At 29.5% G+C, this 15,649-nt stretch overlaps 1 protein-coding gene across 2 annotated transcripts in view; it reads left to right on the plus strand.

Annotated features, from left to right (window-relative positions):
- Ncam2 (neural cell adhesion molecule 2) overlaps positions 1 to 15,649 on the plus strand; it is a 508,956-nt gene that overhangs the window by 451,227 nt on the left and 42,080 nt on the right. The window contains exon 16 of one of the 2 annotated variants that reach the window (XM_047565378.1): positions 4,241 to 4,919. The exons of the other annotated variant lie outside the window; for it this stretch is intronic. Within the exon in view, the coding sequence (XP_047421334.1) occupies positions 4,241 to 4,347 (107 nt within the window). The 3' untranslated portion in view covers positions 4,348 to 4,919. Of the gene's footprint in view, positions 1 to 4,240; positions 4,920 to 15,649 lie in introns of those variants that run through there. 2 annotated transcript variants of the gene reach the window in all.

Here is a 15,649-nt window from a genome sequence, read left to right on the forward strand (position 1 = left end):
CTTATGTACATATGTACATATATCACAACACACATGACTGGACAGGATGTAATGTGATGCATTTACTCTAAAAACATGATTCGTATCAGTTCAAGAAACTTGTGGGGCAAGATCTCATAAGGGAAGATCTAGGAGGAGAATGTAAATAATTATGGTTTATTTACTTATGGCTCTGTAGTGTCAAAATCCATTCATTTATTCATTATAGTTACTTAATGAAATCCTGTTTTATGACAAGTGCTGAGATGAATAGAAAGGATTAATTTATGAAAAGAATACAACTAGAAAGTGTCCCTGGCATCAATATTTGCACACACTAGAAGAAAAGACATTTCATCATGAATTAGAATACCTGTGAAGGCTTACAACCCTTAGATGTGCCCATGTAGCATACTGCCATGATAGCATAGCATTTGGCAAGGTTTCTGAATTTTGGGGTAGAGTTAGGATTAAGCAGTTTGCCTCCCCAAATATGTTTTTTCTAAAGGAAACAGGGGTGCATGGTGTATAAATAAATCTCTAATCAAGAAAGGACTTGATCTCCTTCAGCAACTAGAAAAGTATATTTGGGAGAAAATGTGGAGTTTTGTTGTTTAAAAGTGATCTACATCTCAAGGCAATCCAAGGACTTCTAAAATTCATGTAAATAGGTTTATTACAAATCCTAAAAGAAGTAAGAAATATTTTTAAGCAATGAAGTTACATAAACAGACAGGCATTATAAAGTGTATTCTTATTCATATGAGTAAATGCAAGTGATGGATGAACAGAAATGCTTGAAGAAAAATGAATAAATTCCAGACATTATAGATGAAGACTGACACTGCCTCTGTAGTAGCTTGGATAATGATAACTTATAGGTTTCTTGCTTGAGCAACTGGAATACTGTTGATGTCATTACTTAAAGTGAAGAACTGAATAGGGGGAACAATCTTTTATGAAGACCAACCATAAGACCAGAATGGTATTAACTTCACATTTAAAATAATTGGTTAGATGGGTGGGGTACAGAGATAAAAAGATGGTTATGTCTTGGAAACACACTGTGAGGCTGTGAGTTTTAACATGTGAGTGGTGTATGTAGCCTGGGTAAAGATAAGTCCACTCAACAGTCAGAGCCTAAGCTCTGAACAATGCTTGCTGTCTATTCACTCATGATATTTCCTCAGTACTAAAGAGTGACTGGTACGGTATAGATGTTCAGAGGGTTCTTCTTAATTTACTGACATAGAAGATCAAGGGACTGTAACACTGGCAGAAGAAAATACTCCCTTGCTAACGATACTACAATGTTATAGAGTTATTGGGGGGGGGGGGGGGGAAGAGTGTAGTATCTTGGATGTGAAAACAGGGACATATTTCAAGATAAAAATGGTGTCCCATGTGAAATGTTGCTCATAGGAACTGAACCAAAGAAATGTGAAATGTCCTCTTTGCTTGCAGCTTTGCTGAAGAGATTTAGTGATACATTTGTTAGAAATAGGTTGAGAATTGAATATGAGTTGAGAAGGTTTAGATACTTTGTTTACTTGATGCTTTTAAGAAGGTTTTCCATGAAGGTGATCAGAGGAAAACAAAGAGCCAACATTAGAAAGGCTATTTGATGACGGGTAGAGTGTGGTTCATATCTGATGAAATTAGTCAAGTAGTCAGGGGAAGGCACACATGCACACAGATAAAGCAATCCTGGAAATTAGCAGATGGCATCTATCCTCTCTGAACCTGCCCTGATCAAATGTCCATACAACCTTTTGGAAGGGGGGGAATAATATATTTTATCTATTAAAATGCTACAAAATACTATCTAATTTACTAACTGAATCCATTAGTTGTAAAGGCTTCATGTAATGACATCAAAGATATGCCCTAGTAGGTGAAGAATTGTTCAATATAGATATAGTTTCCTTGAGGCAACTGTTAAGTCAGTAACAGGGAAGTTGGATCCTTTAAATCAACAGAATACTATAGAGTTAACATTATATATTTATGTATAATATTAAAAATGATCTCCATATGTTTTCATCAAAGCTACTCTGCTAGTCATATGACTTATTTTTCCATTTTTAAATAAAACATGTGTTTAAAGTCCTATCTGAAATAAGTTATCTATGGTAAACCAGAAGATCTTTAGTCTTTTCATTTAAATTAGAAAAAATACAATGTTAGTTTTATTTTAATTTATTTTCATATAGCATACTTTGTAGACTGTCCAAATGAGTTTTATGCATATCTTAAATTTAAAAAGCTAGTAGTTATATGCATTAACACATATTTAACTTCTTGCAAACAGTAGGCTGAATCCAGAATGTGTTATTTTATTGGACTAAAGTACCATTTTTTCGATCTTCACATTACATTTATAAATTATACATTCTACTGAACATGTTTTTATCCATGTGTACATCTTAGTGGATACCACATTTCCCCTTAGTTTATGATTATGAATTTCAAAATTATTTTACCATTGCAAATATATTTACATTTTTACTTCTTATTAAAGATGTATATATTTTGAAATGTGTGTCTTTATTAACATAGAATTAAGAGTGTGCAACATCAGTCATGTTGTTTTTTGGTAAATTCATATAGCATAACTTTTTTTTGTATTTTATAAATACTGGGAATATTGGGTGGTTGCAGCAAACTATTATACAAATGATTCAAATTTATCTGTAGAACTAAAGGTTGAAAAAATGGCATTTATTAGTTTTACAATTTTAATGATTAAAATTACTATTAAATTGCTAGATTAGGGTCTGGGTTGTAGCTCAGTGGCAGAGTTCTTGCCTAGTACGTGTGGGGCACTGTATTATCAGCACCACATATAAATAAATATAATAAAGGTCCATCAACAACTAAAAAAATAACTTTTAGAAAATTAATAGATTGGGCTTAATGCTTTTAATTTATTTTGAAATAATATCCCACCATTAATTTGGGATTACAATGTTTGATAGTATTTGTATTTAACCAAGGAAAGCCCTCAGTGTCTTTTAGTAATTGCTTCCTTCTACTGTTGCCTTTACTGTGAAGATGTGTAATTTAGACTATCCATATAATTTGGGGACAGTTCACTTCATACATTATCGATATCTGATGGAAATAAAATTCTCTCATCTGGAGACATGTAATAAATATATATGGGTTCTTCAAATTTGACAACTGAAAAAGAAATGATATGAAGCACCACTAAGAAATCCATTGGTAATAAATATAGTTAATTGGTACTTTCATGGAAATTTTTAATTGTATTTCTAATGAAATATAAAGCAAAACTATTTTGGTGACCTTCATTAGTTCAAAACAACACTAACTTTTTGTGACTGAATAATTCAACAGGATCAGAAAATACAATATTCAAGTGCATGACAAATGTAATAATGTGTCCTTATATGAAATTACATTTTAGTATAAAATATTCAATAACAATATTGAAATAGCAGTCCAATAAATCATGGAGAAATTTAACTCTGTGGAATTCTCCATCAAATCTATATAGTGATACCACATCCATAATAATATTTCTTTGCTTTAATACATAGTGAAAAGATAAATCTATAAATTATTTTCATGACCATTGATTTCAAAATTATTTTAGAAGAGATTCAATGAGATCTGTTCACATTGTGTACATGGTCAATTGAATTAATACTCCTAGATTCTATTGATCTTGCAGATAAATATTCATTATGTGAATTGGTAATTTTCACTTATAATCATTGGTAGTTAATATATCATTTAACTACCTTTATTTAACATGTGTTCTAAAAAATTATGGTATAAAAATCACATCAAAACCTGTGAAATGTAGTGAATACCTATTTGGGATAGTGCTGTGAATTTTCCAGGAGCACAGGGAATAACTTAGTGACTTGTACCTTCTTATTTGTGTTTTCAACGTATAAATGTGAGTTTTCATTTAAAGAATCAGTGATAGAACTAATGTCTTGGTAACCTGAAACAGACCTTAGTGATACTGACCCTCAACTAAGTTTTTAATAGGTTACAACAATTTAGAAATGTTTATAAAGTATTGTAATCATTTTTGTTTCATATCAAAGTTATTTATTCTTAGTAATTGTTGATGGCTATGTGTTAATGTTGCATTAATTATTTTCTCTTTTTTTTCTTTCCTACTGTCACGTTTCTCTTCTCCTTTGTTTTCACGTTTGTAACTCAATTCCTTTTCCTTAATTATTTTATTCTTATTTTATCTTGAAACACAAATTTCATCATGCAGATAAATGCTGTGAAGCGAATAAAGGTGAAAATGGGAGCCAGTCCTGGCAGCTGAATGCTGCTGGGTTTTCTTTCATTATAGCCATAAGTTTGTCTTGCATGTTTTAATGTTGTTATGTTACATGATATTTCTTTTCATGCCCTTTAAAGTAAAAACGAGAGAGTACTAACAAGCCTAGTCGAAAAAATCAAGGATTTTCTAAACTCCAGTTAATTATGCATGCATGTTCACACATGAGCAATTAGAACTTTTCCTCTTCAACAAATTGTCAACCTTTTGTGATGGTAATTTGTCAGAAATCACTGAAAAAATTTTAATCAGAATTGTTTCTTCCAGTACCAGTTTAATGAATAACATGCTTTACTCTAAAGATCTCTTTAATTTCTAAAGTTGACCTTGGTAAATATCATGTCACTTGTAGTTGAAACTTAAACTTTATTTATTGTATCTAGACTTTTTTCATTTGATTATTTTGCAAATGCAACTCAATATCCTTGGCCATATGTCATCTAAATCATAATTTGATCAATGTAATTGTGAATCATTTCTACTGTCTTTTGTTACTGTTAAATATAAATTTCTAACTAAATGAACATCTCTAAAATTTCATGGTGTCCACCATTTATAGGAAACATAAACATGGCATTTTGTTATATTATATATTTATCTTTATTTTGCTACTTATTTTATCTTTATGGATATAAAATATCAGAAGGAATTAATATAGTTTTTTTTTAATTTGAACACCAATTAATGTTTTCATTAATTGAAAATATTTCTTTGCAGTTGCCCCAGAGTAATAAACTAAGTTTTAATATGTTTAAAAGGTTGACCTCAATTCAATGGATTCAGATTATATGTTCAGTAGGCATCAAATCCTTATGTTTTAACAACATATGTAGTTAGTTATTGCATTTCCCTGGACACCTGTGAGTCAGCGGGTATCCTTGTAAGAATCAGGGAGAGAGAAATAAATACTTTAGTCACTACTTTCAAGAAGATGAAATTGAGATGAGAATATGATTGTATTAGATTCTAATTTTCAAATGGAACACAATTGAAGTACCATAAAAATTATTTTCAATTTTTTGTTTTCATAATTTTAAAATGAGAATTTTTTTTAAATCTTTTTACTTGCAACCCCATCACAGTAAGTGATTTTTACTACTTATTTAGGTCAATTAGAAGGAATCAGATTTACAGATATACATGAAAAAAAACTTCCTTGGTAAATCAAATGATTAGGATCTGGCCTTTGAAATTCATTCATCAAGGGCAGTATTTTTAATACAGATGCATTCTTTCTGATTTCAAATATTATATATATGTATATAATACACACACACACACACAAGGAGAGAGAGAGAAAGTGGCATTTTTTTTTTTCTGTCCAAAAGGATTTCCAATTTATGGAGAACAGAAATGTAACCATTCTATGAGAAAAATTTTGTGTTTCAAATCAGCACAGCTTATGTTCTGTTTAATAGATAACCGGTTTTAGTTGCATCATATTGCCTGATATATTGAGATTGGAGAAGATATATTTATTACTAATATAGAGAAAATGTTGCAAAGGAAAGAAATTTGAATAATACTTCCAAGAATGATTTTTCCCTTATTCATTATAACCTAACTTGAAATTTCCAATAACTTACAGATATTTTCATGAGAAAGTTATGTAGAAACAATATTCAATTATGATCTCAAAATATAATTTTTGAAGTACATGAAATATGTATTTAATAATTTAACACAAAATGATTTATTTTTAAATTTGATGTTTTACCAATTTAGGTCACCAATAGTGATATAATGAAAACTCAAGGTCAGATTTGCATAGAAATGCAGTGTAACATTTTGACAGTTGGAAAAGAACATTAAATGAAAATTTTATTATCTTAAAATAATATACTTAAAGAGTATGTGAATTTCGATTTTTTGAAGACCTAAGTATAAATCATTTTAAATTTGTCAATTGGTAAAATGTGTAGTGTAAGTGAATGTTGATTTTTCATATCTGAAATGCATAAATTCTTTGAAAATTTTTCCTAAATCTGAAAATAACAGACTTTTTGCTTTGTTTTGTTTCCACAAGAAATCAGAACACATAAAACTGTAAATAATAAAGCTATTGCATTTCAGTAAATTAGACCTTAGATATTATAAGCTGTATGATTGTTTCAAAATATTAATAATCCGTGTTCCTGGAAAATCTCCTTTACTACATTAACTTTACAATTCCTAAATGCAGCCATGATATTTGACCATTTATTTTATGTGTATCTAACTAAATTTTGATTATTCATAAATAAGACATAAAAATTCAAAATGATTTTAAGTACATCCATAGTATCCACCAATTTTTTTTCCATTCACTGGATTTTTGAATAAAATTTAGTGCCTAAACATGTATAAATATAAACTAGTATATTAAGGTAAGTGTAGAGTTAATTATATATAATCAGAAATATGTATCTATCTAATGATGTTTGTATCATATCTCCCAATATTAAATATTTACAATTCTTTTTCTTATATACCAGTTATAGAGCTAAACTAATTTATTTATGCATGAGTAAGTAATTGCTATTATTAGTATGTGGAATATCCGGATATCTTTTACAAATTTCAGAATATCTCCTTTTCTTGCCTCCCCAATGCTTCTCTACTACCCTTTCCTCTATCTGTCTTAATGCTTCCTCTGTCCCAATCAAAACTCTAAAATTATTTATTAGATCATTAGAAGATGCAAATGTTTACCACCATGCTTAGATTGTACTAATGCAGTATGGCGAGTAGGTAATTGTATATTTTCCTTCCTTATGAAATTTTTTCTTACATGAAAAGACCTTAAATAAACTGCCAGTTTCAGTACTATTCCAGTACTACTGGTCATTAGGAGTAAGTATAATTTTAGAAATTCATATTCATAATCCTTTTAAAAGCATCATGCATGTACACATATATATGTTACTTGTAGACCTGAACAAGGTTGAAATATCCAAAGGATTAATCCACTTATTCTTTTCTTTCCTTTTTTTCTCACTTTTCTTAACATATCTCAAATATTTAAAGAATTTAAATATAAATAAATGCACTTGAAACATTGGATTACCTTTTCATAAATGCATAATTTCAATTTTATATATGAATGCAATGAATATGTACAAAAACATTTTATTGCAAATAAATTAGTTTTTAAATATTCAGAATATCTTCTTAAATTAATATTTAAAGTGAATAATATGCATAATACTATACAAGTTACACAGTTTGATTTCATTGGGAAAATATAATAATTTAATTCAGATGTATTTCATATAAGAATGCCCATTTGTTAGGTTTGATTTAAGTTAAATCTTAAATAAGAAAAATTCCAACTAGTTCCATTATGTATAATCAGATCTATGACTATTCATTTCTACTCAGAAAGATATATTGTGCACAAAGAATTTAGCCAAATAGGTTTGAATCTGGATGAACACATTTAGATCAATAAAAAGTATTTTAATTATTAATGTGATACACTTACTCTAAGAAGAGAAAATAGCATTTTAAATAATATTATTTTAGCAATTTGAGACAGATATTTATGACACCAATATAATCAGTATGTTTGGGTCCAGTTTTCAAGCATAACAGCCAATATTATATATGGAATTACTTCAAGTTTGTAGTAAATTTAAAATATTTCTGGTAATGTAAGATTATTGCAAAATTTTGAAATTCGTTACAAAAACTTTTGGAAAAAGAAAAATTGTTTGTTAGGGTTATACTATTAGTAGCAGTAGAAGTTTTAAATAAATCAACTATGAAATTACCTAAATTAAACATTATCATTTGTTATCTTATAATATCATAATTCCCCTGAATGAATAAAGACATAGGATGATAAAGGACATAACAGTGGAATTTTGTGTGTTTTATTATGGTTTATATTTGTTAGGTGTAATATAACATGCTTTACAAAATCTTTAAATTAGTCCTAGTAAAGTGAACTTTCTTTTTAAATTTTTTTTCTTTTCTATGTTTTTCTATTTCTCTTTGTCTGTTTCCTCTATCTCTTCTCTTCCTGTCATTCTCTGTATATCTCTGTCTCTTTCTTCTGATCAGGAATAAATAATATTTAGTTCTTCTATCATTTTTTTCTGTTAATCATTGGTAAAATTTAAAGTCTTGGTCCAATAGTGGTAGGGAAATACATTCTAAAATCTTCAACAAGTTCATTATATTTTGCAAGTAGCTCAAGTTTACATATTTCAAGTAAACCAATATATAAATAGTATACAAGTAGCTCTTGAAATAATTACAAAATTGATTGAAATTGGTTGCAAGTGCATTTCCAAATATGTTGTCACAGACCATTTAAGCATTAAAACTTTATAATCTTAATTTTCATAAAACACTACTACGGTAAAATATTAGTGTTAAATAAAGAAAAAATAATCTTTGTAACATGTTAATAAATTCTTTTCCAAATTACCATCAAAATTAGAGTATTTTCTGGAGGTCATATCTCTTAATTTTTAAGTACAAAATTGTGATACTCTTCTTGCTTACTCTTACTTAAAAACTTGATGAACACATCAAATAATCTGAATTTTTAATCTAAGGAAAAGATATATTTAGTTTAATCTAATTATTCTGAAATGGCACTAAATGTGTTTGACAATATTACCTTGTTTTCCAAATACTTTTAGTTTTGTCATTTTGTCTAAGATTATGACTGCGATGAGGATGGTAACAAGGTTGTATTTCTCCATCTCCCCTGGCTCTTAACTAATTTTTAAGTCAAAACTTTCTGTCGGTAAATGTTCCAAATAAAGTGGAATCGTTTTATTATATTAATTTACTAATTACAGAATACCATTATCCAAGGAATATAAAAAGTGCATGCTTTGTATGTTCTCTCAGTATATCTGAGACAATCCAAACTGCATCTGATGTCCTTTGTTGGTAGACTTTTACGTACTTTGTAAATACATAATCATTCAAGTAGAATTAAATTTCATTTTAAGTGTGAATCATTGTCACATTGGTTGTATCAAATCTAGGTATATTGCCAACTTTCTGAAAAACTGTATATGTTCAAATTAAATTCACTTTATCTTTTTTATCTGACTTAGACAATAGATTATAAAGTTACCCATTGCAGAGATTGAATAATATAAAAAACATCATTTTAATGATAATTATGCTGAGTTCACTTTCATTTCATGTATGTATTAAGTGGTCACTATGAAATAACTCTCTTAGTCTTTTTTCTCTAAAATACATTAAAAACTACTGTTTGAAATAACATCCACAATTCATAATCTTATTTTAAGAAGATTTTTATCATATGTTGATTTTATGTATACTACTTCTGTTTAAAATGACTGTTTTTGATCACTTTAATTGCATTTGTTTTTGTCATAGATTATTTTGAAAAAATATGTACATGTTATAAGTGCATTGTCCTCAGTATCATCTCTTATTTAAAACCCCCAACATAATATCCAGCACTACGTGTAATCCTATGCATGTGTTTCATGGTATATTAAATGTCATTTTATTTTCTGTACCTCTGTGTCTCCATGTTGTAATAAAGAAAACTGAGGAAAAGCTTTGTAATATGTGTTTTCTTTATTACTGGTACAACCTTTTTTGTCTTTGTGTGTTTTCATTTCTAACTTGATCAAAATCAACAGCTCAACAATTATTTACCTAGTCAGGAGAGAGTAATAAACATATACTCACTGAATGATTTCAATTTTTAGATAACAAATATGACATCTTTCACAATTATAGTTTCTTGAAAAATTTTAGAAATAAGTCCCAATTTTGTTTATAGAATCCTGTTTCTAGGTTATCTTCAAAAAATGTTGTCACACTGGGAAGCCAAAATAAGCAGATGATATTTTTATATAAAGCTCATGGACATAGTCAATAAATGCAGTAAAGATTGTTGAGTAATTCCCACTGTGGGCAAAAGTTCATAAAAGCAGATAGAAATGCATAAAGTAATTTTTCTCCAGTTCCTTTGGTTCGTGCATAATGATAATTTATTTCAGTTTGGGCAGCATGAGAGTATAATTGTACACAATCACTTTAAGATTCTCTACTTATCTACTCTAAGGTATAAAACAAAAATAATGACTTTGGAAATTTATGAATAAAAACAGTAATCGTAAAATCAAGATCTTCTTATATTTTGAACACCAACTATATCAGACACTATGAAAATGCCTTAAATGAAACATTTCATTCACTCCTCATAGGATCCATCTGAAGTAGTATTTCTCTCCTGTTTCAGATGAGAATAGTAAGGCATAGAAAAATGAACAATTTACATGTTACAGATGTATCATATAAATCTGTTTCTAATATTTTCTTGGTAAGAGTACTGATCTAGGTACTAATTATTTTTTTCATTACAGAAATTCTCCAAATAGTTTTAAAAGTGAAAAAGTAACTATTTCTGTCATAGACAAGAATTGAGAACTAATATATTTTTATGAAAACACAAGTGTTTCATTGCTAGACAAAGAATGACAAATTAGTGCAAAAATTACAAAGGAAAATGTTCATTCACAGGATTTGAATTATTCTAGAACGTACTTCTACAATGTGCTTCATCTCTCTTATTCCAAAACAGCCCACTCCCGTCTATCATCTGTCATCTACCACCTGTTTAAAAATATTTGTATATATTTTATACTGAAATTTTAATACATCATCTGTATTTGTTATTAAGATGTATTATTTTGAGTACTACAGTACTGACCAAAGTTTACTGCACCTAGAGAGAACATTTGTTTCTCTTCCTTCTTATTTTTATTTTTACTGAAGGTAATGTCAAATGGGAATTATTTGGCAACTGTGGGGCATTTTATAGTTGCTGTCATAGAAACTTTTTCTTCCTTTATTAAATTTTTGTAACTATTATTTTGAGCTATATGTGAGGAAACGAGATTTGAGGAAAGCTAGAAGTATTGTAAATAAACTTTTATCAAAAATTGAGAATAGGAGAAGTCAAATAATTAGTCACTGATATAGGATATAGTTAAGTAACTTGTGATGCTTCCTCATATATTTGATTTATCAGATTAGATCATTTAAAGTTGCCATATCTGTATCTCTAGTCTATAAGTTATATGCTCTTGTCTGTTTGATCTGGGTTTTTTTAATATCTTCTTAATTGGCCTGTGCAAAAAAACCATGTGGCAAAGGAAAAACAATGTATAATCGATTTGCTTCTATTAGTTAAATATTATGTTTTCACTCAATGATTTAAATACATTTATTTCCATGGTCAATGTGATATTTATGGCATCCAATAAATTTTCTAATTTTTTATATTGTATGATGAATTTATATTACTGGTAGAAATAATTTTATACTAGTATAAATGATATTTTTACTTAGTGTCAACTAAAAATAAAATAAATGTTTCTAATTCAATATCTATTCTTTCCATTTTAAGAAGTCAAAGTATATAGCCTGAACACTCATAATTTTCATAAAAGTTATATGTTTACTTCTTTACTCATTTCTTATTTAGTATTGCAAAGAGAAAATGTTTATAAAAATATTGAAATGGAAGAATATTTTTGTCTCAGTATGGTTAATGTAGAAATAAAAATAGTTTCTCAAATTGGCATTTGCTTTAAAGAATCCATGAACTAAAAATCTTAAAAGGGTTCTTATTTCTCTTTTATTTTACAAAAGCTGAATTAGATATGTATGCTATGTGGAATGTCAAATGCAAAATTACCTGAGTTTCTTGAATAATGACAAGAAAACTTTTCTGCTTCTCTGTCCTTATTGGTAGAAAACAGAAAAACATTGTTCAGGATTTCAATATACTGATTTGTGACTTAATCTACTGAACAGCTCAATCATGAACAATAGTTTATTTGAGGGAATACAGAAATATTTCTCTAAAGAAAGGTGTGGTATAGTTCCAACACATAAAATTCCAAGACTAAAAGCATTTAAGACATAAGTGTTTATTATTAACTTGTAGCTGCTTTTAGTTACTAGAGGACATGAAAGAGTGAACATTGTTTTGATGGAATTCTCAGTCGATACATGCATGTTAGTCATTGCCTTGAAGTCATCCAAGCATCACTGTATTTTTATCCATTTAAATAGACTTTAATTTTTGGATCTGTTTTAGTGTCACAGAAAAAGATTGTCATGCCTCCATTCATGCTTTACTGTATTTTCTGTATCAAACACCACATAGGCACCTTTGTGACAATTGAACCTGTCACCCAGAATTCACAATTTACACTAAGGATCACTCTTGATATTTTACATTTATGAGCGGGCAAACGTATAATGATCCTATCTCAAAATAAAAAATAAAAAGAAATGGGGATGTAGCTCAGTGGTAAAGCCTCCCTGGGTTAGATCACTAGTAGCCCCCTCTCACTACAAGAGAAAGAGAGAGAGAGAGAGAGAGAGAGAGAGAGAGAGAGAGAGAGAGAGAGAATAAAATATTTTGTCTGTTCTTTATTCCTCTTTTTTTAAGTAGAAGTTTTGTCACATACCTAATGTGATATTCAATGTAGATAAGATAATAAATATTTCATTGTAGATAAGATAATAAATATTTTGGAATTTACATATTCCAAAATTCCTCATGGTTTATAATTGCTCCAGATTTGTTAAAATGACATAAAAAAATGCTGATTTCTGAAGTTTTAAATAATTTGAAATGTTTATCACAAGAGAGCTGTATTCTACTCCTTTGTCTTTAGCCATGCTTTTTTTTTTTTCAAAATTAGTTTGTTTAATTTTGATTCTTAAGTTAAAATCTCTCACTTCAAATGATACCAAAAATTTGAAGTTTTACATACAAATTTCTAGGAAGTATGTATATTTATATTTTAGGTTGTTTGCTTTCTATTTAGAATCATTTAAAACAGATACTAAAACCTTAAAGCAGATTGGGAAGATATTTAAATAGCAGTGTTAACATGATGGATCACTTAAAATGTTATTCCAGTTAAAGGTATGCAAAACAGTCACACATAATCATACACATATATAATTTTATATTATACATATTTATATTATATATTTATATTTATATTATATATAATATACTTTTATAATATTAGGCTCTGGTGTTCTAGTATATTTTAAACTATTTTAATGGAAATTAATTTTTATTGTTTGTTCAGTCACTAATCACTTATAAGAGACTGGGTCTAACTGCTTCCTCACCTCTCCCTCCATACATGCGTCAGGGAATTGGCATGCTTATTTAGACTATGGAAAGAAATGGGTGGACAATAGGAGAGAGGCAAGGCTGGCATAGTTCCACAGCCACTACTGTAGCACAGACTTCTAACTGTTCTTACAATAGCAGCAGATTCTGCTTCCTCAGCTGAGGACATTTAAAGAAATTTTTTGGAAAAGGATCACACTTTCCAAATTTTGTTGTTGTTGGCATTGCTAGTTCGTTGATTTGATTTTGCTTGATTTATTTGATTACATATTAAATTTCAATACCCATTCTCCTTAACCTCCTCTTTCATCAGTTAATGAAGCCCAGTTCCCATCATTCATCTCCCATATCCCCTCTTTAGCATCTGTATATACTTGCTAATTTCAAGGATAGCACATATTTTTGTACCTCATTTTTGTTTTATCCATGTTCTGCTAGAAATCGAATCCTCCTATAAAATGGAAGGTTGCTTCTCACTCTTCAAAACTTTCTCAATTGTTTTCTCTATCTTGCTTTCTTCACTAGCCATGAACTTTATGCTTCTCCCATATTTTTATTCTGATTTTTGTTTTGTTTGTTTATGTTGTTGTTTGTGCCAATAAGAAAGCGAACACATCAAATTCTAAACTGTATGTCTTGTACCTTCCAATATATTATGCTCCTCCAGAGAAGAGAGTCATCAGCCTTGTCCTTATTTGAGTTTTTGAATAACATTGTGATAAATTAAATGATGAGTATATACTTTTTAACCAATTTATCCCTGGGTAGGAAAATGTGATTTCTTGTAGCATTAGACTGCTAGAATATACATTGAAAATATAATTAATTTATAATTCTCCCTTTGTATGTAAACATTTATAGGAAAACAGTGTTAGGAAAATATATATAATTTTAAAAATAAATACTATTTAAACAATATACAGGCTTATAATCTGTTTCCATAACTAAATTAAATGTCCTGTGTAAGTTTTTTTTCTTGCCCTGAAGCAGATATTAAAGGGAATAAAAATAGTTTGGTTGACCATTGTTTCCTTTTATCCTTCCTCCTCCAAAATACTATCTCCAAGTAGTGCAAAGTGATTTTAAATAAAGGTTTGGACTGCCACTTATCTTATATGTAAAACAATTAGCTATACATGTGACAGAAGATTATGAAGAGCCATCATGAATTACTGGAGAACAGAGAAACAGTAGTGAAGACTAAGTGATGGGAATATAGTCTTTATGCTCCCCAATAGGAGAGGTGTGTGAAAATAATTTTGGTAATAAGCAATTGGTTGTCTGTATCAAGAGCTTACAGACAATTTATGATTCTGCTCATTTGAGTGTGCATAAATTGGTACATATAAAAGATAAGAACACTTTATAAAATTGTACTGAAAGCAACCTGAGGATTTAAAATATACATGGATAACCACATTAGACTTTACCCATACATATAATAATGTTAATGGTGGCTTCCCGCAGCTTCTCCTTGGCCACACTTAGGAACTCCAGCTCTTGGTGCAGGCTGCTCTTGGCCTACAGGGCCTCCCTCAGCTTCTCTCCCTGCTTCACATGTTTCTTGACCACCTCTTGCAGTTCTGAGATACACCCTCCTCCAACACAAGTTAGATCAAATTCCTGACCCAGCTATCTTTAAAATATAAAATAAGATGCTATATAACTCTTGAGTTCTCTCCTACCACTCAACTCACCCCATGTGTACGTGACACTTCCCCCGGCAGTGATCTCCTCACTGTCCTCCAGAAATATCTCTTTACCTTTGCATACACCACTTGCTTCTCCCAGAAGGGCCTTTATTCCCTTCTCTGACCAGAACTTCAGACCAGTGCAGGTTTCACGTGCTTAATGAAACCTCCCTATGTCTTCTAGGCCTTCAGTCTTTCCAATAGCTGGTCTCCATAGTGTTTAAAACTGCTTGCACCTGAATGGGAGTCACCAGATTGTTCCTTTATTTGTTTATTCATTGTCCTATCTCCTCCTTTGGTACTGAGCACCACTAGGGCAAAGATTCTGCATTAATTAGCTTTATATATTTTTAATTATCTACTGTTCTCATACATAGTAATTGCTTAGTAAACAATTTGATAATGTTCTGCAATAATCAATTCTTAATATACATTGGTAAATTAATTTTAAAACTTGTATTCTTTTAGAAAAATGTATTTGATAAATTCATTATGAAA

Source organism: Sciurus carolinensis, chromosome 9 (genome assembly GCF_902686445.1).
Source record: "Sciurus carolinensis chromosome 9, mSciCar1.2, whole genome shotgun sequence".
Classification (NCBI taxonomy): domain Eukaryota; kingdom Metazoa; phylum Chordata; class Mammalia; order Rodentia; family Sciuridae; genus Sciurus; species Sciurus carolinensis.